The sequence below is a fragment of the Carettochelys insculpta genome, chromosome 13 (genome assembly GCF_033958435.1).
Source record: "Carettochelys insculpta isolate YL-2023 chromosome 13, ASM3395843v1, whole genome shotgun sequence".
Taxonomy (NCBI): domain Eukaryota; kingdom Metazoa; phylum Chordata; order Testudines; family Carettochelyidae; genus Carettochelys; species Carettochelys insculpta.
The window spans coordinates 44777832-44800190 of record NC_134149.1 but is presented as its reverse complement, the minus strand read 5'-3'; the positions used below and the strand labels follow the sequence as shown (position 1 = coordinate 44800190).

Sequence of the window (22359 nt, the reverse complement as noted above, 5' to 3'; positions counted from 1 at the left end):
CCTATTGCAGGAGGGAGGTCAGACAGCATTTCCTGAGGGATGTAGATGCAATGGAGGCACAAGTGTGGGAGGTGTCAGAATGCAGAGTAGCAAGAATCCTTGCAAAAGAAGCGGACGTGAATCTGCGTCCCTAGTGAAGGAGACGGTTCCCTGGCTCAAGAGAGGCCTTTCCAACAAGCCATCTCTTCTGCATTTCTGCAGCTGTTTTAATTCAGCGGCTGAGGTTCACCCTTTGAGAGGCTGGCCGCTTGCCACAATAGGGGAAAATATTTGACACTGGGGGGCAAATGTGCCTTGCCCCTTTGCAAAACTACTGAGACCTTGCAGGAGAAGCAGCTGCTCATGCCAACAATGCAGGGATGAGCAAGAAGCCACTCCAGCCTGTCAATAAGACCAGTGCAAGGGCTAGTCTCTGCTTACGGCATCCCAGACCATCGGCCTGTCCTAGTGCATCCCAGCAGAGCCTTTGACCTGTGGCATGAGTACAAGCCCAGCCTGCCGGGCTCCAGAGCGTACGGGTCACCTGGCCATTCCTGTGCACTGTGCACACGCCCCTGGCACTGTGTGTGGAAGCCACTGACTGCCGTGCCAAGGCACCAAACCTGCCTCGTACACTGGGGCAAAGCCCCCTTTTCAGCCCGTCAGTGCCCGGAGTGGGCACCCCCCAGATCAAGCTTTTGAAAGAGTTGTTTGAAGGACAGTGGTAGCATGGCCTGCACCATCCAAAGAGCCCGGCACAAAGTGGGTGTTGCCCACCCTGTGCCCTCTGGCGCCCGTCCCCGAGGGCAGACATCATTGTGGGGCATGTTAGGGAGAAAGGGAAGACACAGACTTGCTGTGGGACACTGTGGGCCCCTCTCTAGCTCGCTAGTTGCTGTTGTCCAGCACCAGAGGGCAGAGCCTGGGCAGAGAGGGGTCGGGTGACTCAGCTTCCTTGTTCCCCCGGCTCGCTCTTCTCCAGCTGAACCACGCTAACCTGAACCCTCTCTGCTCTTTCGAATCTGAAAGACACCAGGCCAGGCGGCTGCTGAGTGTCAGGCAGACCCATTGTCAAGGTCACAGGGTACAGACATTTCCAAGAAAAAAACAATGGGACAAGCTAAACTGTCTTCTCCCCCCTCGGCATTCTCTAAAGTTTAAACACACCGATTTTTTTTTTCCCATTGTGCCTAAACTGTTTCCTTCCTCTTTGCTTCCTCCCCTCCAAAAGACCGATTTATGAAACATCATCCTTTCTGCTATCAGAAACCCAGATTTGAGTTTCCATTGGCTGAATTCTCTAGCGGAGTAGCAGCTTGTGCAGGCAGGCCAGCTGCAATTAGAAAATGTTTTGTGTGGAGGGTTACAGGAAAGGATCAGAGGAAAACAGAAGGTCACCTTTAATCCTGCTGAAGAAAGGGACCTCCCTTCTCCAGCCATTTGATCTATAAAATTCTTTCTTTTACTGATTAGCAATCAGACGTCCTTTGTTTGCATTTCCAAGGGAAACCTGTATCATGCACACCCCGTAGCAAGTGTATGCCAACAGATTAATGCTTCCCCTTGGCTATTAGTGCATGGACCAGGAGCTCATAAATAAGGAGGCCTTGCAGATAACAACTGAAAGGAGGAAAGTGGTTAATGCCTTATTGTTCTTTCAAAGTGCACAACAATTAATAGTAAATTAGTTTGCTATTTTGTTTGCTCAGCTGATGGATGGAGAGAGGCTATTGCAATTAGTTTCTTCTTAATGGGCTATTGATTTTTCAGTTACTAAATTAAGCAGCAATCCCTCAGACGAGTTCCTTTACAAAGAATAAAGGCACTGATCTACGGCAGGGATCTCGGAAACGGATTTAGCTTTCTTTTGTCAATTCTTCATCAAATTTGTTAGGAAGGTGATTTGAGCTGGTTGAGTCACATTTCCCCTGCTCAGACCTGCCCTGGCCAGAATGCTCACACTTCGCGGCCTCGTGCTGCAACCTTTGACGCATCTGCTGACCACAAAACTGCTCAGGCACACGCTTGAGCAGGTGACATGCAACTACAGTGGCTCCAATCATGATGGATAACTTGGAGTCCTGCATGGACCTCACTGTCCAAGACCACTGTGATTGGCGCTAACACGGTGCGACCAACAAACTCAGCTATCCCACAGGCAGCTCTGAAACGCTGCAGGGTTGGGCTAAATCATGGCCCCGTCTTTTAACCAGCTCCACGCTCAGTTGGGAAGGGGAGACGAGAAGCAAATGCGACCAGGCCCTCCCCATGCCGATGTAATTGACCTGTGACTGCTGCAAGTCTGAGTGAGTTGGTGAGCAGTCTGGGGGCTTTTGCGTGATGCTTGGAGCTTTGTTCATCCTCCGGTCCAGTTTTATGGAGATACAATTCAGCAGTTTGGCACCTGAATCTCAGAGAAGGGACTTGGCAGTCATCCAAGAGGTGTGGCTTGTCCCTCTTTGCTCCCAAATGGCTGGTGGAGGATGGTCCACCCAAGGGAAGTCCTTTCCGCTAACGGGCATTGCTCTAGCCATGTTCCTCAGGTTCCTTCTCTCCCTTCTGCCCATGCCTCTCGCTCCTGCTCGTGCCAGAGAACATTAGTAAAGGGAGATGAAGAGTGAGTGGATTTTTGCAAGCATAATATTCAGAGCGAGAACTGCAATTTCACCAAGCAAAATGAAAGGGATGAACATTCAGAGTGTTTATAGGTCAGGTTATGACTCAAAGGCCCTGCCGGGGATGGAAGAGGGACACATCTGGATATGTCAGTGCCTTCCATTTGTGAAAGGTGGTCATCTAGGGGATTTATACAGAGAGTTGCTGGTAGGCTCTGTGTGTTCAGCTTTCTGAACTGTGGAATGAGTAAATGACAAGGCTTTTTGACCTTATATTAGGTCCCAAGTGAGAGCTGCTGCAGCATTAGCAGCTGCTCACATTTTAGCAGTCGCCTTCAAGAACGTCTGCGTCAGTCCCATCTGTGAAAGGCAGTCGTCTGGTCCTAAGGTCGAGCGGACTACATGGCCAAGCCTCATCCAGTGACAGGGAGGAGAGATGGAGGTTTAAATGTTAGAGGCCTATTTTAAAGACATGATTGTCCTGCAGGGAACGAAGATCATCATATCCTGAAATCCTAGGGCTGAAACAGACCTCAGAGAGGCATCGAGTCCAACCCCTTGCTCAAAGCAGGACCAATCTCAACTAAATCATCCCAGCCAGGGCTTTGTCAAGCTGAAATCCAGCTCTTGGCCCGTGCAGCAAGCAAAGGACGCGGCTGCATGTAAGTCAGATTTGTTGGACAGGAGCGGGGTTCGACCCGCTGAGGACTCAGTGACTCATGTTTTCCTTTTGACGTTGGGAAGATGCTCTTGATATTTGTCTGTGTCAAACAGGGCAGCAGCGTTCTGTGCTCTTTCCACTCAGATGGGCCTCAGAGCCTAGATACACAACTCAACAGAATCTTTGAAATACGTCAGTCCTTCGACTCCCATTCACAACACATCCTGTGCGCTCTGGTCCACAGGTTCCCGGTCTGCCTGAGACCAGGATTCTGCTCTGGAGCCCTTGTCAGGGCAACTGCTGTGGATCCCTGCACGCCTTGGAGCTGTCAGCTTGGCCCATGGCTTTGAGTTAACTCCTGGGATCTGTAACACATTTTCTGTGGCGAATAAAGTGGTTTGATATTTTGCTAGATCCTAGAACTCTAGGCTGTAGATTTCCACTTCATCCAGAAGTTTCAAGCTTTGCCAGTCATTCCTCATGATGTCAAAGTTGAAATAAATTTCTGTCTTAACAAACTATGCCTCCCTACCCTCCAGAGGCAGTGTTTGAGAGAGAACGTAAAAACATGGAGCAGAAACCATCTTTGCTATTCCCAATCTACCCTACAGGCTTGGGTTCCAGGGATTCTACCTTTGAAAGGCTTTTTTGTCATATGATAATTAGGTTCCATTGGCCCCTAATTATAATGTTCAGTCCCACGCTCAGCTTAATTCCTAAATTCTGCTCAGAAAGCAGAGTTACCTCAGTGGTAAGGTAGCCCAATTATGCATTAAAATGTCAGAAGTTGACAACATTAATGCTGGGCGTGCAACCTTAATTCTGCCCTGCTGCGTCTAGTGATGGGATCCTGTCCTAGTCTGTCAAGTATCGGAGGGGTAGCCGTGTTAGTCTGGATCTGTAACAGCGACGAAGGGTCCTGTGGCACCTTATAGACTAACAGAAAAGTTTTGAGCATGAGCTTTCGTGAGCACAGACTCACTTCATCAGATTCCTCAGAAGACCAGCATCTGATGAAGTGAGTCTGTGCTCACGAAAGCTCATGCTCAAAACTTTTCTGTTAGTCTGTAAGGTGCCACAGGACCCTTCGTCGCTGTCCTAGTCTGTGTGCTCCAAGCAAACAGCATCACTCTGAGTGATTGATCTGAAAAGTGCGCGCAAAGCCACGTAGGCACTGTGCACTACAGCTTGATCATCCCCAGGCTGAACAATTGTGAAAATTTGCTTGTTCACGGGTAGTTTTTTCAACCTCAGCCTCTGGGTTATACATTGAGCTGCTGCCTAGGGCTTGTTTACACTTAAAACACAACAGTGGCACAGCACAGGAACATGGGTCTCTTCTGCTGACCAGGCACTATCTACAGGAGGGTTTAAGTCAGATTAACCAGGCCAACCTAATTTTCTAGCGCAGACCAGTAGGTGCTGCCAAAAAGATTGAAATACTTATCTGAGGTCTGGTCTATGCCCAAAGCACAGCTCGACCTGTCTACGTTACTCCAGTGCCTGAGAGGTGTAGGTAAGCTGACCTGAGCCCAGTGTGGACACTGGAAGAAGTCTTCCTCCAACCCATTCTTCTTCAATGATTGGAAAATCTTTTGCATCACCATAGCAGGTGTCTGGCCTCTCACAGTGTGCCTCTAGCACCTCTCTGGCAAACATCACATCAGTGTTGGTGATCCCTATGGGTTCTAAAGCTGGTGCAAGTATCCCTACTAATAAAGGGGTGCCCAGTTTAGTGCTTCCTTGGTAACAAAGAGTTTGATCCCAAACTCTTGCTCACGCCAGGAGGTAAAATCTCTGTACTCACGTGCTGTTTGGAAACCTCTGGCGCTATACCAACTGGTTAGGCTGCGTTACAGACCTTGCTCTTCACCCCTGGCAAAACCAGCTGACACCAGCGATGACATTGGCTCTAAATTGTCCTTAGGTTCCTCGAAAGCGCGCAGTAGGTTACAGAGATTATCCGCTGTTTGCTTCTCTAGAATTAACTCTAGCAGATCTTCATTAATTGTTTCCTGTTTAGCTCTGTTTAATCAGCTGGTCCGGGGTGGGTTGGTAAGATGCTCTGCTTAACACTGGGACTGCTCTATAATTGATCGTTTTGCAGTTTCGATAACCGTGGGCTCCATTTTATTCCTGGCGACTGGTAGAGTGTTTACTAGAGACGAGCCCTGCTTCTCCGCTGTAATTTGTACGACTCCCCGGGTATGCCACCCCTTCCTAGAGAGGGACACATTGTAACCCTTTCATGGCCTCCGACTTTCACCCCAGTCATGGGATAGCCTCTTCCTGTGGCTCCTTCAGGCATTTGACACCTGAGGAGAGAAGAGGGCCCAGCAGGGATTAATGAGCCTGAGTTAAATGGAACACGGGCAGCTTTTTATAGGGACAAGCCAGCTCCTGTCTTCTCTCTCCTGCGTTCATTCCTGCTTCATCATGTATAGCAGAACAGCCCTAGATTCCCTGGTTTCCCAAGCTCAGGGATCATAAACCCTGCTCCTGGGATTCTGATGACCTAAGCTGTTTTTCACTCACCCTTCCCAGTGAACAATGAGTTAGTGCTTTGTGTTTTGTCCTGACTTGCTTGGCTTCAGCTGGATGCACTTGGTAAGTGAATTCCTAAACTTCCACTGTAGTTCATAGATTCCAGGGCCAGGCCGGCCCATCTGATCGTCCAGTCTGACAAGAACTGCCCCCACAATAACCCCATGGGCAGGTCTTTTAGAAAAACATCCACTCTTGTTTTTAAAATTATCCGCGATGGAAACTCTACCACACAGCACTGATCTTACCACTAGCTTGTTTCAAGTCTGCAGCTCTTTTTCTTCTGCTTCCCAGTCAGCCCCACTGTTGCTTTCCCAACCTTTCGCATCTCATTCCTTTCCCCCTTCCCCTTGCAGAAGGCTGCTGCTGTAGCACCACAGCACAGACACTTCCTACATCGCTGGAAGGGCTTTTTTCTCAGAGGGGTGGGTCACCATGTTAGTCTGTAGCTTCACAACTCAAGCAGCCCTGTAGCACCTTAAAGACTAACCATTTTATTTATTAGGGAATGAGCTTTCGTGGGTCTTAAGACCTACGGTCATGAAAGCTCATTCCCTAATAAATAAAATGGTTACTCTTTAAGGTGCTACAGGGCTGCTTGAGTTTTTGGGGGGGATTTTTCTGTTGATGTGGGTAATCCACCTCCCCAAGCAGCAGGAGTTAGGTCAATGGAAGAATTCTTCAGGCAAAGAGAGTGGGTCTTTCCAGGGCTTAGCTTGGCTTGACCTGGGTCACTTCTCCCAACTCCATCACAGCCTTGTGAAGCTGTTAAGTCTTCAGGGGGAGGGGGCTGGGTCCCTAGGAACCTGTCAAATTTTAATAGACGCCCACCGGATCCGGTGCCTTTTTCTGCAACGCTCGTGACCCTTCACGTTCTTGGATCGAGCCCAAGCGGATCCTTCCTGTGGGTATCATTCTGTTCAGAAGGGACCAGAGGGATGAGGGACAGGAGGCCTGCCTGTCATGTAGCTTATCCAGCTGACGATAGATGCCCTGTCATCTTGGCGAGACGTGTCATGGATTTGCAAGCCATAAAGCCAGCCAGTCGCTACCTACTAGGGGCTGCTAAGAGAGTTTTATCCTCCATCTTTCCCTTAACTGGATTCCCCTGGAGAGGGGACTGCCTGTGAGCTCCACAATGAATTCTTTTGCAAAGTAAGTGCCCGTGACGAGTTCCCATTGGGGCTCTTGGTGGGTCTAGTCTGGGAGGTCCTGGGTTCTCATCTCTGGGTGTCTTGGCAAAATGGAGAGGGGCTTGTGTCAGGTCAGCTTGCAGCGTAGACGGACTACATCCTCAGGCAGGAGCAGCCACCACTCTTGAGCATGCGGTTCAGCAGCCTGGCTGGGTGTAGGTCACTCCTTCCTTGTCTTCTCAAGCTGTCAGTCCTGGCTGCGGGCAAACTGGGGGTCGAGTCGGGAGTTGCCCAACTGCTGGATGCCGGAGGAGGAGGGACAGTTAGGTGCATAATGAGTGTGTGCATTTCTCTCTCCATTTCTTCAGTCCTGTGTCAATGTCATGTGAGCCACTGCCCCTTCTGGCTCACTCACCTGCAGCTGCCCTGCGTAATGTCACCGGCCCTTTGCTTTCCGACCATCTTAGCAAGCAGAAGGAATGTCTCCAGCCAGGTTCTCCGCCTCCATCTGGTAAAGCTTTACTCCAGTACCCAGGCCGTCTAGGCTGGTGAACAAGAATCTTCCAGCTTTTCTGACTATAAAAAATCACAGCCCTCCACAGGTTCTGCCCCATGCGGCCAGCCAGCCTCACTCCAACGTCCTGCTCTCTCCTGATAGCTGGTGAAGAATCTCATTTCTTCTCAATCCAGCAGGACCCAGTCCCTGTGATACACTGAGATCCTTCTAGGTTAAGTCTGAGACGTGCAGTAATACAAATGTTGACTGGCATGCAGCTCTGCGTCTTCTTTCCTTCTTGCTTCTCTTGAGAACAAGGGGTTTTTCACTAGTCCGTGTATTCCCGGAGCATCTGTGCCCTTCGTTTTTCCAGCTCAGAAGCTGCTCTGTTACTGGGCCAGACTTCTCCCATCTCCCCTCTTTCTGCAGAGAGAGACACATTCCCTGCCCACAGCTGTGGCCCTGAGCCAGAAGAGGGCCACGGCCAGCAGGAGCGGTGCAGGGTGTCTATTATTTCTCGCACAGTGTTCTAACGTGAAGACGCTTGTTAAACAGAAATCGAACCAGTGCAAATGACGGCCTTTTGCATCTGTATTCAGCTCTGCCTCCTCCCGGAGTACCAACTGGGATTGATTTGTAGTAAATGAGGTCAATAAAGTCATGGAAGCTGCATGAAGCAGCCCTTGAAGGCAGCTAACAAGCCTTTTTGACACTAATTATGCAGGTAGCACGTGGTATCCTGCGCGGTTATAAATGAGCGTTCCATGCAGCGTTTATTCGCCGGCAGCGGCTGTCCGATGGTTCCTGGCGTGGCTAGTAGAGACGGAAGCCGGCGTCGCTTCCAAGTGACCCCACCCTGGTAAACCTAGGCCCAGGGCGTGTTGTACCTTTCACCACGGATGGTACCGGGTGTGTGCAGGAAAGTCACTCAATACACACACTTGTCTAGGCCTGGCTTCGCCAGACTGCAGCACGAGTCCCTTCCCTTTGTGCCACTCCAGTGATGGTAACGGCACAGAGGTGGCGCCAGTCCCATAGGACCCACGGTGCTCAAGGTGCTTTCTACAGTAACAGCCACAATTGTGCTGCCCCTTAAGGTCTGATTCTCAGTGACACCGTGAGCGAATTCTTCCGCTGTGTCTTTCTCCTCTGGCCCCCGTTTCCCTGCGCCACTTCTGGCCTGGCTCAGCTCAAGAATGAGCCTCTGAGGTCTGAGGACCCAGAACTTTGGAGAAGATGTCTGTGTCCCACCTGATGCTCCCACTCGCCTCTCGCACGTAGAGAGAGAACTGCTCCGGGTTCCGTGCTTGGTCCGCTGAGTGCCAGCTGCCTGTCACTGGACGGAGCCCAGCACCCAGCAGGAGAGCGGGCTGGGTTCCTGGCAGAGGGGCCAGTTGGGGCGGCTTCTGGACAAGGACAGAGGGAGCCCCATAGCGCCTCCCAAAGGCCTCCAGATCTCGCTTCTGAGCAGCGCTGTGCTTAAACACTCTGGCATTAACTGCAGAGTGAGGGGTTACTGAATTACCCCTCAGAACAACGCCCCTGCAAGGTGGGTCAGCCTCCTTAGCATCTTGTCACAGAGAGGGAGATGGAGGCATGGAGGGGGACAAGGGCCTGTGCAGGATGACACAGTGGCGGGACGTGGACTGAGGCGTCCTGATTCCCTGCCCGTTGCTGATAGCACTCAAAGGGCAGTGAGGGTGGGGGAGTGGGGTGGGAATGGCTGCTTGCCTATGGGGGGATGTGTTCCCCCGCGGTGTGTTGCTAACCAGAAGCTACATGGGCTGGAGAGGGGGAGAGAGTGAAAACCGTCTACTCTCAGGCACAGCGACACCTCCGGGGATGCTGATGGCCAACAGGGTGTGCTAGGGTCTGATCTGGTGCCTTGCGTCGCACAGGCCAGAAGATGCGTCTCAAGATCACTGCCCGTGGGTCGGTAACCTCTGGCCAGCTGATGAGCTGGTTTTGGAAAGGCTCCTCCAGCTGGACTGCACGTCCCCCAGGGGGCTGTGGGGGGAGTGGCCAGAGCTGGACTGTGTTCTCCTCTCCAGACCCTATTGCTGACCTCTGCGAGGCTTTCTGGGGAGCAAATCTGGAGGTGGGCACCATTCCCTGCAAGCTGGGCGCTTGTGAGTCCCATGCCGGCCGGCTGATTACCAGGGTGCTCCCAGCTAGGTTTGTGCTCCTCTGGTGGTGCGCATGCTCTCACGACTCGGTGCACATAAGAAAATGTATTCCACACCTGCATGGGAAAAAAATCTGCGCCTGGGTGGGAAAGATTGAGGGAGGATTGGTGCCAGACCCTCTTGTGGCCTGTGCCCCAGGAAAGAGGAGCTCAGACTTGTTCCTTTGTCACTGTGCCACAAACACCAGCCGTGAGGCTGGGGGAGAGCTGGGAATGGCACTCGAGGGCCTGGAAGCCGAATGGATTTTGCCACTTTTGGTGGTCCATTCCACAGCTGCGTTCAGTGCTACTGACACTGGGGACCAGGGCACCCCATCCCTGGGAAGTATAGGAGTCTCCATTGCAGTGCAGTGGGGAGAGGGGGGCAGGAGAGACCAGCGTGTGCCTTTAAAAACTACGGCTGCACGTCCCCACGCATGAGGCCAGATCAGAGAGGTGTTGGGGGCGAGGGCCCAGATCTGGAACTTCGCAGCCTGCGGGGGGGCAGAGGCCGTTTGCCGCGTGGCAGAGCGTAAAGATGCAGAGACTACAAGCAAGGCACTTGGCAGATCAGGCCTTGATCTTATCTGGAGCCGAGCGACATTTTGGGGACAAGCCTTATTGCCCCCGGCAAAGGCGGATTCAGGCAGAGGGGAACGTTTTACAATCCAGCTCAATCGACTGATTGTGTGAGCCAAACAAACCTGCAGAAAGGAAATGGAAAATGGGGCACGTTTCACGTTAAGCGTTTGGGGGTTTGTTTCACGGGGAGGTTTGGGTTTGGAACAGGCTCTGGTGGTGTTCACACAACGCTGGAAAGGGCGGAGGAATCGGGTCGTGGAACCTTTCGTTTCCCACTGACCCAAATGGCCGTTGGGCCCAGGGAGCTGCTGGCTGCACTGCCGGCCCTGTACCTAGTTGCTGATTACCTGTGTTAAAGCAAACCCCACCTGCCGCTGGCTCCCGTGTCCGCAGAGAGGGCAGTGACTGACCGTGCTGCAGAGATTGCCCTTCCCTCTCCCCCGCAGAGCAGGGCTGAGCTGGCTGCAGTGGGCCAACTGCTGCCCAGACCGCCCCCATCCTGTGAGCCGGAGCTCCGTGCTCAGTCCCCTCCATCCAGCTAGCTGTGTGTGATCTGTCCTGAGCACCGGGGGGTGGCTCCCCCAGGCGGTTGCTCGCCAGAGCCCTCGTACCAGCGCTCAGGCCGTTCTGTGCCGGGCACCAGGTTTACAAATCCCCGGCGAGAGCAGTGTGGTGTAACAATGGAGAGTCGGCGGCCGGCCTGTTCCCCCCACACAGCTCCTCCTTCGTTCCTCCCTTTAGCCGTGCGTGGCAATGTGCTGCATCCCCGTCTTTAATCCCCTGCAATTCTCTTCCTGCCCGATCTCCTCTCTGCGGCCCTTGGGGCCGGCCTCAGTCCCACCAGCGTGGCTGGCTTTGGATCGCACGTGCACAGCAGCGCCAGCTAATCCCACAGCTGCGCTGCAGGGCTGAGGCTGGAGGTGAGCTAGTGCCGTTGCACTGACCTTCCTGCACCCAGCCAGGGGCTTTGGCGCATTTTAAAATCAAATGCGGCCTCTGTCCCTGCTGCCTGAGCACTGCATCCTTTGAGCTGCGGGTGCCTCTGCCGAAGCTGTGGGTTGGTTCTTGTAATGTAACATGGTCGAGCTCCCTTCCAGCTGCTCCTGCTCTCCCATTAGAAGCCTAATTCCCTCTGCCGTTACATTCCATCTCCACGGCCTCTGACGGGGACAGCTTGGTGACTCCTGCTCTGCATGCGTACGTGGCTTGATAAGCCACCGAGCTGTTCCTTTGTCACAGTCAGCCAGAAGGGACCCAGCGTTCTGGGCCATTAAGGGAGGCTGTGGAACCTCGGTCACTGGCGCTTTTAAAGAACAGGTTGAACAAACCCCTGGCAGGGATGGTCCGAGTCTGCTTGGTCCTGCCTCAGTGCAGGGCAGCGTTCCCTGTAAGCTGAGCACTTGGGTGGCCGCCCAGGAGAGATGCAGGTGCTGCCCAGCAGCTAGCAGAGCGCCCACAGCTGGCAGCAGGTGTTTCTATTGGTGGTGCGTGTCTGCACGTGCCTGAGTGTGCAAACCAAAACTTATTCCACCCAGGCAGGGAAGAAATTAGCGGGAGTGCTGGGGCAGAGGGCTGGACTAGCTGATTTGCTGGGGTCCCCTCCAGCCTTATATTTCTGTGATTCCACCTCTGGGGACCCTGCCCCTCACTGGCACTAGCAAGGCTCTGGCAGGTGAGCTGTCTGTGCCGGCCTGTGGCCATTGGTACCCGAGACCTGAGACGGTGCCCCATGAAGTGATGAGGGAGCGTTTTTATATTGGAGAATGCGTCTCTTGCTCCTGCTTGTCGCAGCTGCACGCCCCCAGGAATGGCTGCCTCCCGTGTCTCTCACAGCCCGTCGTTTGACCAAAGCCAAGACCCCAGCCCTGAAGAGGTTAATTCCTGGCCTTGCTTTGGTGCCCTTCCCCCACCATCATCTGTTTGGGAATGAATGCAGGACATGGCAGCCTGCTTCTATTTTTGTTGCCTGCACAGCGGCAGCTGCTAAACAGGATTATGTCCTGCCCACTTCCGTCCCCGGGTCCCTGGCAGCTGGCACAGGCGATGCCCAGACCTTGGCTGACAGGCGGGGGGACGGGGATGGGAAGCTGTTGCTTATCTCTGTCAGAGAAGTCAGAGCCGTGGGGGGTGCCCGGCTCGGAGTCCGCGTGTTGCATTCTAACGGCTTGGGGATTTCTGCTCTTCCTGCCCAGGTGAACACGTCCATGCACGAGGCCAAGCTGATGGAGGAGTGTGACGAGCTCATGGACATCATCCGACAGCGCAAGCAGGTGATCGCCGTCAAGATCAAAGAGACCAAGGTGAGTCTCTGTCGGATTCAGAACCGACAGGCAGCCGTGGGGCGTGTTCGCGCAGTGTTTCCCAGCACGGTGAAACCCACACCCCTCCTGGGGGCGCTTCGCTCTCCCGCGTGGGGGCCCTTAGAACAAGTCTTCTCAATAGCCTTTAGCTGCAGACCAGGCCCCTGCATGGAGCTCCAGAGGTCCCAGGTTCGACTCCGCCTGGGGGAGGATGCAATGGCCCCCTTCAACGAGACGAGCAGTTCCACAGCACACCCACTTTTTTTTTCAGCTGACTTGGTTCCTCATAAACATCACGCCTCCTGACATTGATTCTGGTTACAGTCTGAGAGAGGATCGCAGCACCGCAGTGCCCACAGCAAGCTAAACAAGGATCAAATGCATTAATATTTCAGATCCACCACAGAATGCCCCGTCTTCGGCAGCCTTGCCGCCTGAGCCCCAGCTGGTGCAGGGTCATCAGTTCCTGCCCTCTCCCACACCTCAGGTGGCTCTGCAAAGAGCCACGGGGAGGGGAAATGGACGAAATTTCACAGCACACTTGGGTGGGTCTCACGGCAAATCAGGGTGTCGTGGCGCACCAGTTGAAAACCGCAGCACTATAGTAACAAGCCAGCTGGCTGCTTGCTGAGCAGCAAGATGCCTCCAAAGGCAAGTGCTGCCTGAGGTCAGGGGCACCAAGATCAGGCGGGAGGAGGTGCAGCAGCCAGAGCAGAGCAGAGTGGCCTGGTAGCTGGGCCTGGAAGGCTCGAGAACAGAGGCAAGGCATGGGTAGGAAGCCAGCAGCAGCCCCAGCACAAAGGTGGCTAAGCTGAGAGCACAGGCAGGTTACATCTCATGCATTGCCCTGGGAACGGCTGGGGTCGGCTACTGCTAAAGACGTTGTCGAGGATATTTGTACCTTGTCTTTCCGGTAGCCTTGGGACAGTGCTCCTTTGGGTTAGGTCTTATGCGGGTGTCCTGGGGACTGGAGCCTGGAGAGCCCCATGTTGAGTGCAGCTGGGCACTGCTACACTGTCTCCTAGCCCAGCTGCCGGGCCTGGGTGCTGGTCGTTGGCAAAGGCACCTGGGGCCAGCTTCATTTGCAGGATGGCTTTTGTCTTGCTTTGGTTGCTTCTAAATTGTGCTCAAAGGAACCTCTGAGCAGCACCACGCACCTGTTAGGAGCAAATCATTGCAAAGGTGGCATCTCTCTCCTACAGGGGTGGCCGGGGCTTTGCTCAGCTCTGCTGCTTGTTACTCAACTGCTTGTCTGGTCTTTTCTCGGCACAGCCGGTCCTCTCATTTCTTCCTCCTTGGCTCATTTTCTTGATTTTCCTGATGGGTCTGGGCACAAGACGCACCATCCATCAGCCTGTTAAGTCCCAGCAGGAGAGTCACAGCCTTGGGCAAATATCCACTTGAAGTCTTGACCGCCCTGCTGTGAGGCAGAAGCAGCCTGGGCGTCTCGCTCCGCACCGGCCCGGCTGGATGGATTCCCATCGTGCTGAATGAAGGGGTGTGTTCCTGATTGACAGGCGAGAGGCATGGCCCGTGGTGCGACACATGGAATTAATCAGCCTGGGCTGGGATTCATCCCTTCCTCCCCCAGTGAGCTCCAGGACCCCAGAGCCCAGCCCAGCCTGCAGGCAGGAGAGAGATTCTGCTGCTTTGAAACTTTCTGGCTCGGGGAGTGGAAAAACACCCCACCCTGAGCACAGCAAGTCATGGCGTTGTACAGGGCTCGTGTGAACAAGCTCCCAGCACTGTTTGCTACTTCCCCTCCTGGAGCGGATGTACTAGAGCCCTGGCACGGCTCTCTCCCAGCTCCCCTGCCATGGAAGTGCTGGACTGGGGGAAGTGTGGAAATGTCGCCATGTCATTGTGCTTTGTGATGGGCCGTCACAGCGCCCTGAGCAGCAAGAGATCAGCTGTGCGAGGAGGAGGAGGAGGAAGAGGCAGTGCACGGCACAGAGGCAGCAGGACACGCAGCTGCTGTGAATTGATAATAGCCCCTGCCAGGACTTCTCAGCCTTCGAGCCTGCAGCTCCCGTCCTGCCCAGGAACCCTTATTTTGGAAGGAGAGTTTGACTGTCTGAAGCTCCACTTTTTGGAGGACGGGGCAAAAGAAGCACTGGCAAGATGGATTTCCTGGCTCGAGGCGGCAGCAGCAAAATTCTTTCGTGTGTCCTGGGACAGTGTGACATCCTCTCTTATTACAGAAGAGGATGCAGGCACTTCAGAGAAGACAGTGAAGCTGTGCTGGATGGAAACCAGCGAGAACTTGTTCCGCGTTATCTTTCCTTGGGGGTGCGGTGGGGAAAATCCAGAGGGTTCGTTTTCAAAAGGAAATCAATTCATCCTTCCCTGCAGGTTGTCACTGATGTACCTGATGTCTTGAAAGGAATAGACCTCAAGTCGCTGGGCTCCAAAAGGCAATTCTTCTGAACTGTATACTTTGCCATCAGACTTTCACAGCAAGCTGAAAGCCACCGCATCCCGCAATGTCCCCAATGGCCCATTGGATCCCGTAGATCAAGATCTCTTGATCCATTTGTCAGGGCAAAGATGTTACACGGTGTTAGAAGCCACGGAAGAAATGGTCTGTGTGTGTTTTCCTTGACAGGCAGAAGAGGGGAAGCATCACTCTTGACTTATGCCTGGAGCGTGCAGTGTCCCGTCATGCCAGCGCAGCTGCTCGTGAATGCTGGAGAAGTGAAAGCTGGTCATTGGCTGTCATGTCTAGCGTGGCATTACATCCACTTGCGGTGCCACTACCTTCAGTACCTGTGGAGTGATCACTCGGTCCTTTCCAAAAAGTGCAAGGCAAAGATTTCTTGCCCCTCTACAGAGACCAACTGGGGCAGCGGAACGTTTTCTTCTCCAATAAAGACACGCCCAGGTCACATTCTGAAGGGTTGCAAACTCTGGGCTCCTCAGCGGGTTCCATTCCAATACCTGTAACAAAAGTCCTGAGAGTTTTAAGGAATTGTTATTTTTGCTCAAACAATCTCATAGCTGTGGGAACGGAAGATTTAAAGAGGCCAAATCCAGTGTCTTAGTCTTTTGAATCAGCTTTGTCATTTGGTTCTTACAAACAGTCTAGCAAATGAACAGGAAACACAGGTCTGATTGGTTGATTTGAGGGTTGTGTATTTTGACCCGAGGTGTTGATGTTTTGACAGTTTTCAAAGCTTTAACTTTTTGAGTCTGAACTTCCTCCTTCAGTTGTTGTCAGACCCACTGCTCACGTCTGGCAACTGTGAAAACCGAAATGGATAACATTTAAAAAGATGCTTAAATCCCATGACTTCACACAACCGAGAACTGAAATTGAGACAAATCTTATAGATCTTAAAAATCAATATGAATACTCATTGACAAATAGTTTTCATGTTGATTTTTAAGATTTTCAAGATTTTTACCCATTTCAATTTTCTCAGCTGTGTGACGTTGTGTGTATATAGAGATAAAAACTGACTTTTGCCTGCCCTAATAATCAGATAATTGGGAACGTCTCCGCGCAGGAGGCAGCGGGCTTTCTCGGATGGGTACCTGTGTTCACACTCTCGCCCCGCTTGGCCTCTGTGCATACGAAGTGCTCTGGCCAGCTGGAGAGGGACAGTGCTTACACTGTGCTGATGGTGCTCAGCTCAGATCCCACTTTGTCTTCTGTGGTCAGTGCAAGCCAGGTGACTTGCTCATTGTCCGAAAGAGATGGGTACAGGGGTTGGATAAGAGGAGTCTGAGGGGGCTGTTGGTATTCCTGGAGGGGGAGCAACCAGAAAGGGGACCCAGGTGATATCAGCACCTGCCACTTGTCCCACAGGTTCACAGATTGGGGGTGTGTGTTAGATCCTGAGGTGCACAGGTGACATTGGCCCCCGGGACACTGATTTCTCTGTGCCTGGCAAAGGGCAACCTTTTCTTTGGCTGCAGGAACAACAAGAATAAAAAGGAACAGCGACATATAACAAACTCTTTGTAGGCAAGCGCGCGGGGCTGGTTGGGGTCGGAGCTGTAAAGTGATGCCGAGTGACAGAAGTGCCGTCTCCATTGGTCGCTTGCCGAAGTGGCCCTGCGAGCGTGGCGGTGGTGTCAGGAAGGGGATCCGTGTGCCGGTTAATTGTAAAAGCGCTGACAGCACTGACAGTCGGAGACAGCAACTCAAGTATTCTCCCTGTCAGCTCCGAAGGCTCTGGCTCTCGTTTCTTGTCAGATTTCTGAAGCGCAGCCTGGGCTTTCAGACTGACAGGGTGCTCCAGGGCGGTGGCTCTGACTTAGGAGTTGACAAGTGAAGAGCTCTGCGAGCTGCTGTCATGTGGGCGGGGTGGGGCGGTGGGAGGAGGGAGAGCGTTCTGCCAAATTCGCATCTCTCCAGTTAAAATGGAAAAAAAAAAAGTGAAACAAACTCATTGTAGGACGAGGCCGGGGACTAGAGCTGTGCAGGGATGGGCGTGTGCCGCGCTCAGCTGCGTCTCTGCTGTGTGCGTGCAGAACTGTGTGTACCAATGCAGGCTCACGCACACGCTGCTGTGAAAGGGAGGCCAGGGGCCCTCTGCGAGTCCATCTGCCATTCAGTGCAGGGGGTGCGTGTGCGCACACGGGCCTGGGTTCGATCAGGGGGTGTGCGCAAAGGGGGGGTGTGCCTTGTGCGGGCGCACACGTCAGACGCCGAGCCGCGAGAGGACATCACCCGCCTTGGCTGTGGTTTCACAAGCTGAGGGTCAGCCAGAGAGATCGCCGGGGAGCTAAAGAGACGCTGTCGCTCCCCTCACTGTCCCCATGCGGCGCCATTGATTTGCTTTATTGAAAATACGTCGGCGTGAGGCTTTTCTCTTGAGCAGGTGGTGGTGAAGTATTGCGGCTGGGCGTGTGTGCGACTGTGTCTCGCTCGCAGCATGCGGTGTTGTGTAGCTCTGTCAGTCCCAGGATATCAGGGCGACAAGGTGAACTGTGTTCAGCGTCCCCTGTAAGCTGAGCACATGGGGGGCTGCATAGGAGAGATTCAGGTGCCGCCCAGCTGTTTAGCAGAGCGTCTACACGCACCCACATTTGGCAGCGTGTGTTCACGGGGTGGTGCTCATCTGCACAGGCCTTGGCACACAGAACAAAATTTATTCTGCCTGTGGATGGAAGAAATTAGCGGGAACGCGGAAGTGCCTCAGAGAACTTCAACCTGACATTTCCCTCACTGTGGGCTCTTGGGTGTGGCCCCATAAAAGCAAAATGCTCATTCTGGTTTCCTTGCTAACCGTGCTGCCGGGGGTGCCCTTTGTTCTGTTCCCAGGCTGTGCTGAAGGAAGATCAGCACAATTTAGCCCAGAGAATCTCAGACCTCAGTGCAGCGGTGTTTTGGTTTATCACGTGTTACCTGAAACAGCCAAAGCTGGTAGTTGGAAATTGTTTTCCCTGACGGTGCTAAATTTCCTCTCATTTCAGCTTGGAATATGACATCCAAAATGCAGCAAGAACTGTAAGGCAGGGAATGGTGACAAGTTAATTGTTATCCTGACACTTAGAAATGGGCTTCCTGATACCAGAATGCAGCTTGGAGCACAGAGTGGCTGACTGCTTTTGAGATGCCTGTCATTTGTGCATGAATGTGTTTGATGTGTTTACAGTGGGTAGAATTTGCATCTGGTTAGAGGTGTCACAGCTTATGTCTCCGTCCCATCTGATTGCCCCCGCTGACCCCCGGTTCAGCTACAAAACTATTTGTCACAGAAACTCTGCTGGTTTCCAAATCCAAGACTGAGCCGTGCTACAGAAGTGTGAAGTTTCCTTGGCCTGCGCTGCCCTGCTCCCGAAGAGGGCCCCAAATCAGGGTCACAAGAGGGTCTGGTTGTTTTGTGCTAAAGTAAAGGGAGGGCACAGAGACTGAAGCACTTGCCACTTGCAACATGAAATGAGAAGAGCAGCTGAATCACCTTTGATCGCACGAGACAGAGCAGCCAGGAGCCTTCTCCCCAGGGCTTCAGTCTCTGGCCTGTAATCTAAACAAACACCTTGCACTGCTTCTTACCTCTGGCTCTCGCACAAGCTGTTTGCCTGGGAGGGGCCAGAGCAGACTTTCGGTGAGTCCAGGGTGAGTCCCCTCCTCCCCCTCTGCAGAGGTTTGCTCCTGCTGATGTTCATTGAGAAGCCGCTTGTGCTAGCGAGGTGCTTTCTCCTTTGGCTTTTAAAGCAAAGGTTTGATGTGCTCACGGGGCACTAGAGAGGGTGAGCCGTCATGGCAGCCTGAACAAGGCCACTTCAACCGCTTGATTAATACACCCAGTTCCCAGGGCTCCTTGCAATTCTTCTTTGAGGGCTGTTTCCTGACTGTTTTCTGTTTCCTCTCGGCGCCTCTCTCCAAGGTCATGAAGCTGAGGAAGCTGGCCCAGCAGGTAGCCAACTGCCGGCAGTGTCTGGAGCGCTCCACTGTCCTCATCAATCAAGCAGAGCATATTCTGAAAGAGAACGACCACGCGCGGTTCCTGCAGACCGCCAGGAACGTGGCCGAGAGGTGGGCTCACCAGGCGCTCCCTGCCTGCAACTCAGTGCACGGGATGTTTGAATGGTAGAAAAAATAGCTGCCTCAGCAGTTCTGAGCAGGGACCCTTATCCCTTGGATGCTCGTGTATCTTGTGAGATTTTTTTTTTTCCCCTCCTCATCCCTGCCCGTTCTCTGGATCGCCGAACTTACTAAGCCCTCCAGCCGCAGCAGTGTAACGTTGAAAGAACCGTGGCACTAGGGTTCCTTTGCTGGTCACAAATACCTGCCTTTCAGTTCCCCTGGGGCTGGTGGAGTCAACCATCCTATGGGCTGAAACACCAGGGACTGACCTGAGGACCCCCAGAGCCCAAAGGTACCAGCCACTAGTGCGTGAGCTAAAAGAGTCAGGGTCACCAAGTGGGGCTGTAATACAACTTGTACCATCTATGGACTGGCCACCGAGGGGAACCTGTAACATGCACTCACCCGTGGGTGTAGGCTCCAGGCCAGTCCAACCTGTACAGAGCTGACCTGCAGAAAGTACTAAGGGGTGAGGACGTCCTGTCTGAGTCACACCGTTAAGGGCATCAGCAGGTATTCAGCAGTGGGGGGTGATAGAAGAAATGTCCTAGTGCAGGCCAGGCCCATGAGAACCCCTTGGGATGCCACTCCTGTGATTGTCCAGCTGGGACAATGGGAGACACCCAGGGAGTGCGAGCAGGAGCCTGGTGTTCCTTGGAAGAACAGGTAGAGCTGTTGCTTAGGTAGCCTCGTCCAGCCCAGTGTAACGTTTGTGGCTGTTTCAGTCAACAAAAGGGGGCTGCTTCTGTCATGCCCAACAACAAAAGCAAACAAAGCCACCGGTCCCTCCCCCGGGGATTGTGGCTTTGGGTGGCGTAGTTCCTCCTGGTTTGCACCATTTTAACCAGCGGTGTGACTGCCAGCCGGGTTGTCCAACCCCCCTAATGTATATTGATGCTCTCTTCTTTCTTTCAGGGTCGCCATGGCAACTGCATCCTCTCAAGTGCTGATACCAGACATCAATTTTAATGATGCCTTTGAAAACTTTGCTTTAGATTTTTCCAGAGAAAAGAAGCTGCTGGAGGGGCTGGATTATCTAACAGGTGTGTTCCCGCCTTGCTCACCTGACAGGCGCTGTAACCTTTGCGCTCCTCTGAGAGGCGCGGGAGAGTATCTTACTATAAATGATGTTGTTCTCATCTTTTAAACTGCTGCTTCTCGCTGCAGCTGGGCATAGCAATGGAGCAGGCCAGCTTCTGTCCTGGGGCTGGTGGTGGTCGGGCACATTCTCAGGGTGACTGTTTCAGAAATCTGTTCCAGTTCTCTGTCCTTACTGCAAAGGCTCATGCTGTCATCCCCTGGCTTGTGTGCAGCATCCACTTTCTCCCCACGTCTTCCCCTTCGCTTGCATCCCTTCTGTCCAGTCAGCAGCTATGACCCACCTCCCTTCTGACCGAGCATCACCCGGGGGGGGGGCGCCACCAGGCTCTACACCCGCATCCTCAGTCAGCTGGTACTCTCGCTCATCAGGGAGAACAGAAGGAGTATCGGTCGACAAGGACACAGCGTAGAACAGACCTGTCAGCAGAGAACCCAGAGGCAGTCAGTACAATCCACCTGGGTGAGAGGGACCCTAGAGGGGACCAGAGCGAGGGCCTTGGCCAGCCTCCCTGCCCCCAAGCCAACCAAGACTACCTCACTCCCAGCAGCCCTGTTCCAACTCAAACCAGCCAGGCCTCTCCTCTGGTTTTTGTCTTGCTTCCCGGGCAAAAGGAGTCACCTACCTGCACCCCCTCCCCAGCTCCGTCACGAAGGGCACAGCCATTGTGTGTGTACCTCCGAGAAGCGGTCATACCCAAAACTCCATCACCACCTAGGGACTGGGGCAGTGCCCAGCGAAACTGAGGCGCATACACACATGGACTTGCTGCAGGGCAGTAGGTAACACATGCAGTATAAGCAGGGGAATAAAATCCCCACCTCTTCGTGCCAAGTGACTGCCTCAGCCCACTTAAATCCTTCCCAGGGCTCCTCAGTGTCCACCCCATCCAAGTGAAGTGTCTCACTTCTAAGGACCTTCACAGCTCTGTGCCTTTGCATTGGCTCTCCTCTCCCCCCACACTGGCAGCTCTTCCCTGCGTCCCCTTTCCCAGCACCTCTGCTCCACTGGTGGGGCTGATGTCCCCACCTCGCTGAATGCTGTGAGGGCCTTTCCTTCCCCCACCCCTCTGGGACCGCCTTCTTCAAGTGCGCACCAGCAAGGAGCAGCCCGAGGCAGCAAGGAAACAAGTCTGTTCTTAGCAGATATGAAAAAAAAAAAGCATTTAATGTATAATGTATTTGAGTGCTTAGTGTTTGCTCTTAGCTGCCCTTTGTATGTGTCCCAAGACTTTCAGTTGCTCGTTTGGCTGGGGGTCAGGTCTACCTTTGTGTTCAGACAGTATCCAGCATGTTGGGGCTCTGATCCGGGTGCAACAGTAATACACATAGGAATAAAGCAAGTAAACGGCAGTGAAGGGCTACTCCTGTCCTGGTGAGCTGCAGTCCTTTCAGACAGGGGTTTCGTCGACATTTGAAGACATCGTGGGGAGGGGAGAAGCTGCCCTGGAGCGGATGGGATCTGCAGAGGGCAGTTCTGCCATAGCCATGCTGCTCTGCTGAACGTGCTGGCTTGGCTCAAACTGCCCTGGGTGCATCCCCGTGGGCTGGGAATTCCCTCTCCCAGCAGCTGTGCAGACATCCCTGCGTTTCTTTACAAGGCTACTTGAAGCTGCTGCGGAGAGCCAGGCAGTGGCAGCGAAACCAGCTGGCCTGTGAGGCCATCCAGCCAGTTTCCGAGATGATACAAGAGGAGGAATATCGTCTGTGTCCAGGCCATTTATCAGAAAAGGGTGGATTAAAAAAACCCAGTGCGAACCAGCCCTCAATGTGACCACATCAGTTACAGCTCTCCTGGCTGTGTTCCTCTTGGTTGATCTCTGGCCCTCCCAGGAGCCTCCATTTTGCTCCAGTGGTAGCTCAATGACTCCTCTGTGCAGTGTCTGTGCTCGCTGTGTATACAGACTGCCTCCTTCGTGCGGTGTCACCCCAGCAGATGTGAAAAGCCCTGACTGTGCTATGCCATCTCTCGCCCCTGCAGCTCCCAATCCACCGTCTGTCCGGGAGGAGCTCTGTACAGCTTCCCACGACACCATTACAGTCCACTGGATTTCGGAGGATGAGTTCAGCGTCAGCTCATATGAGCTCCAGTACACCATCTTCACCGGCCAGGCCAACTTCATCAGTAAGTAGCCCTTTGCTTGCAGGGAATGCAGTGTTGCAGTGGAGGAGGTAAGAGGGATGGGGGCACCACTAGGAACCACAGTCCAGTTTGGTGCAAAGGGTGCTATTGGTCAGTGTCAGGCAGG

The 22359-nt window shown here is 53.3% G+C and overlaps 1 protein-coding gene across 1 annotated transcript in view; it reads left to right on the top strand.

The window, feature by feature from the left end:
• Positions 1–22359, top strand: part of MID2 (midline 2) — a 205704-nt gene that overhangs the window by 131953 nt on the left and 51392 nt on the right. Inside the window, exons 4-7 of the mRNA XM_075007991.1 lie at positions 12367–12474; positions 18813–18961; positions 19928–20055; positions 22092–22235. Coding sequence (XP_074864092.1) covers positions 12367–12474; positions 18813–18961; positions 19928–20055; positions 22092–22235 — 529 coding nt within the window. The remainder of the gene's footprint in view (positions 1–12366; positions 12475–18812; positions 18962–19927; positions 20056–22091; positions 22236–22359) is intronic.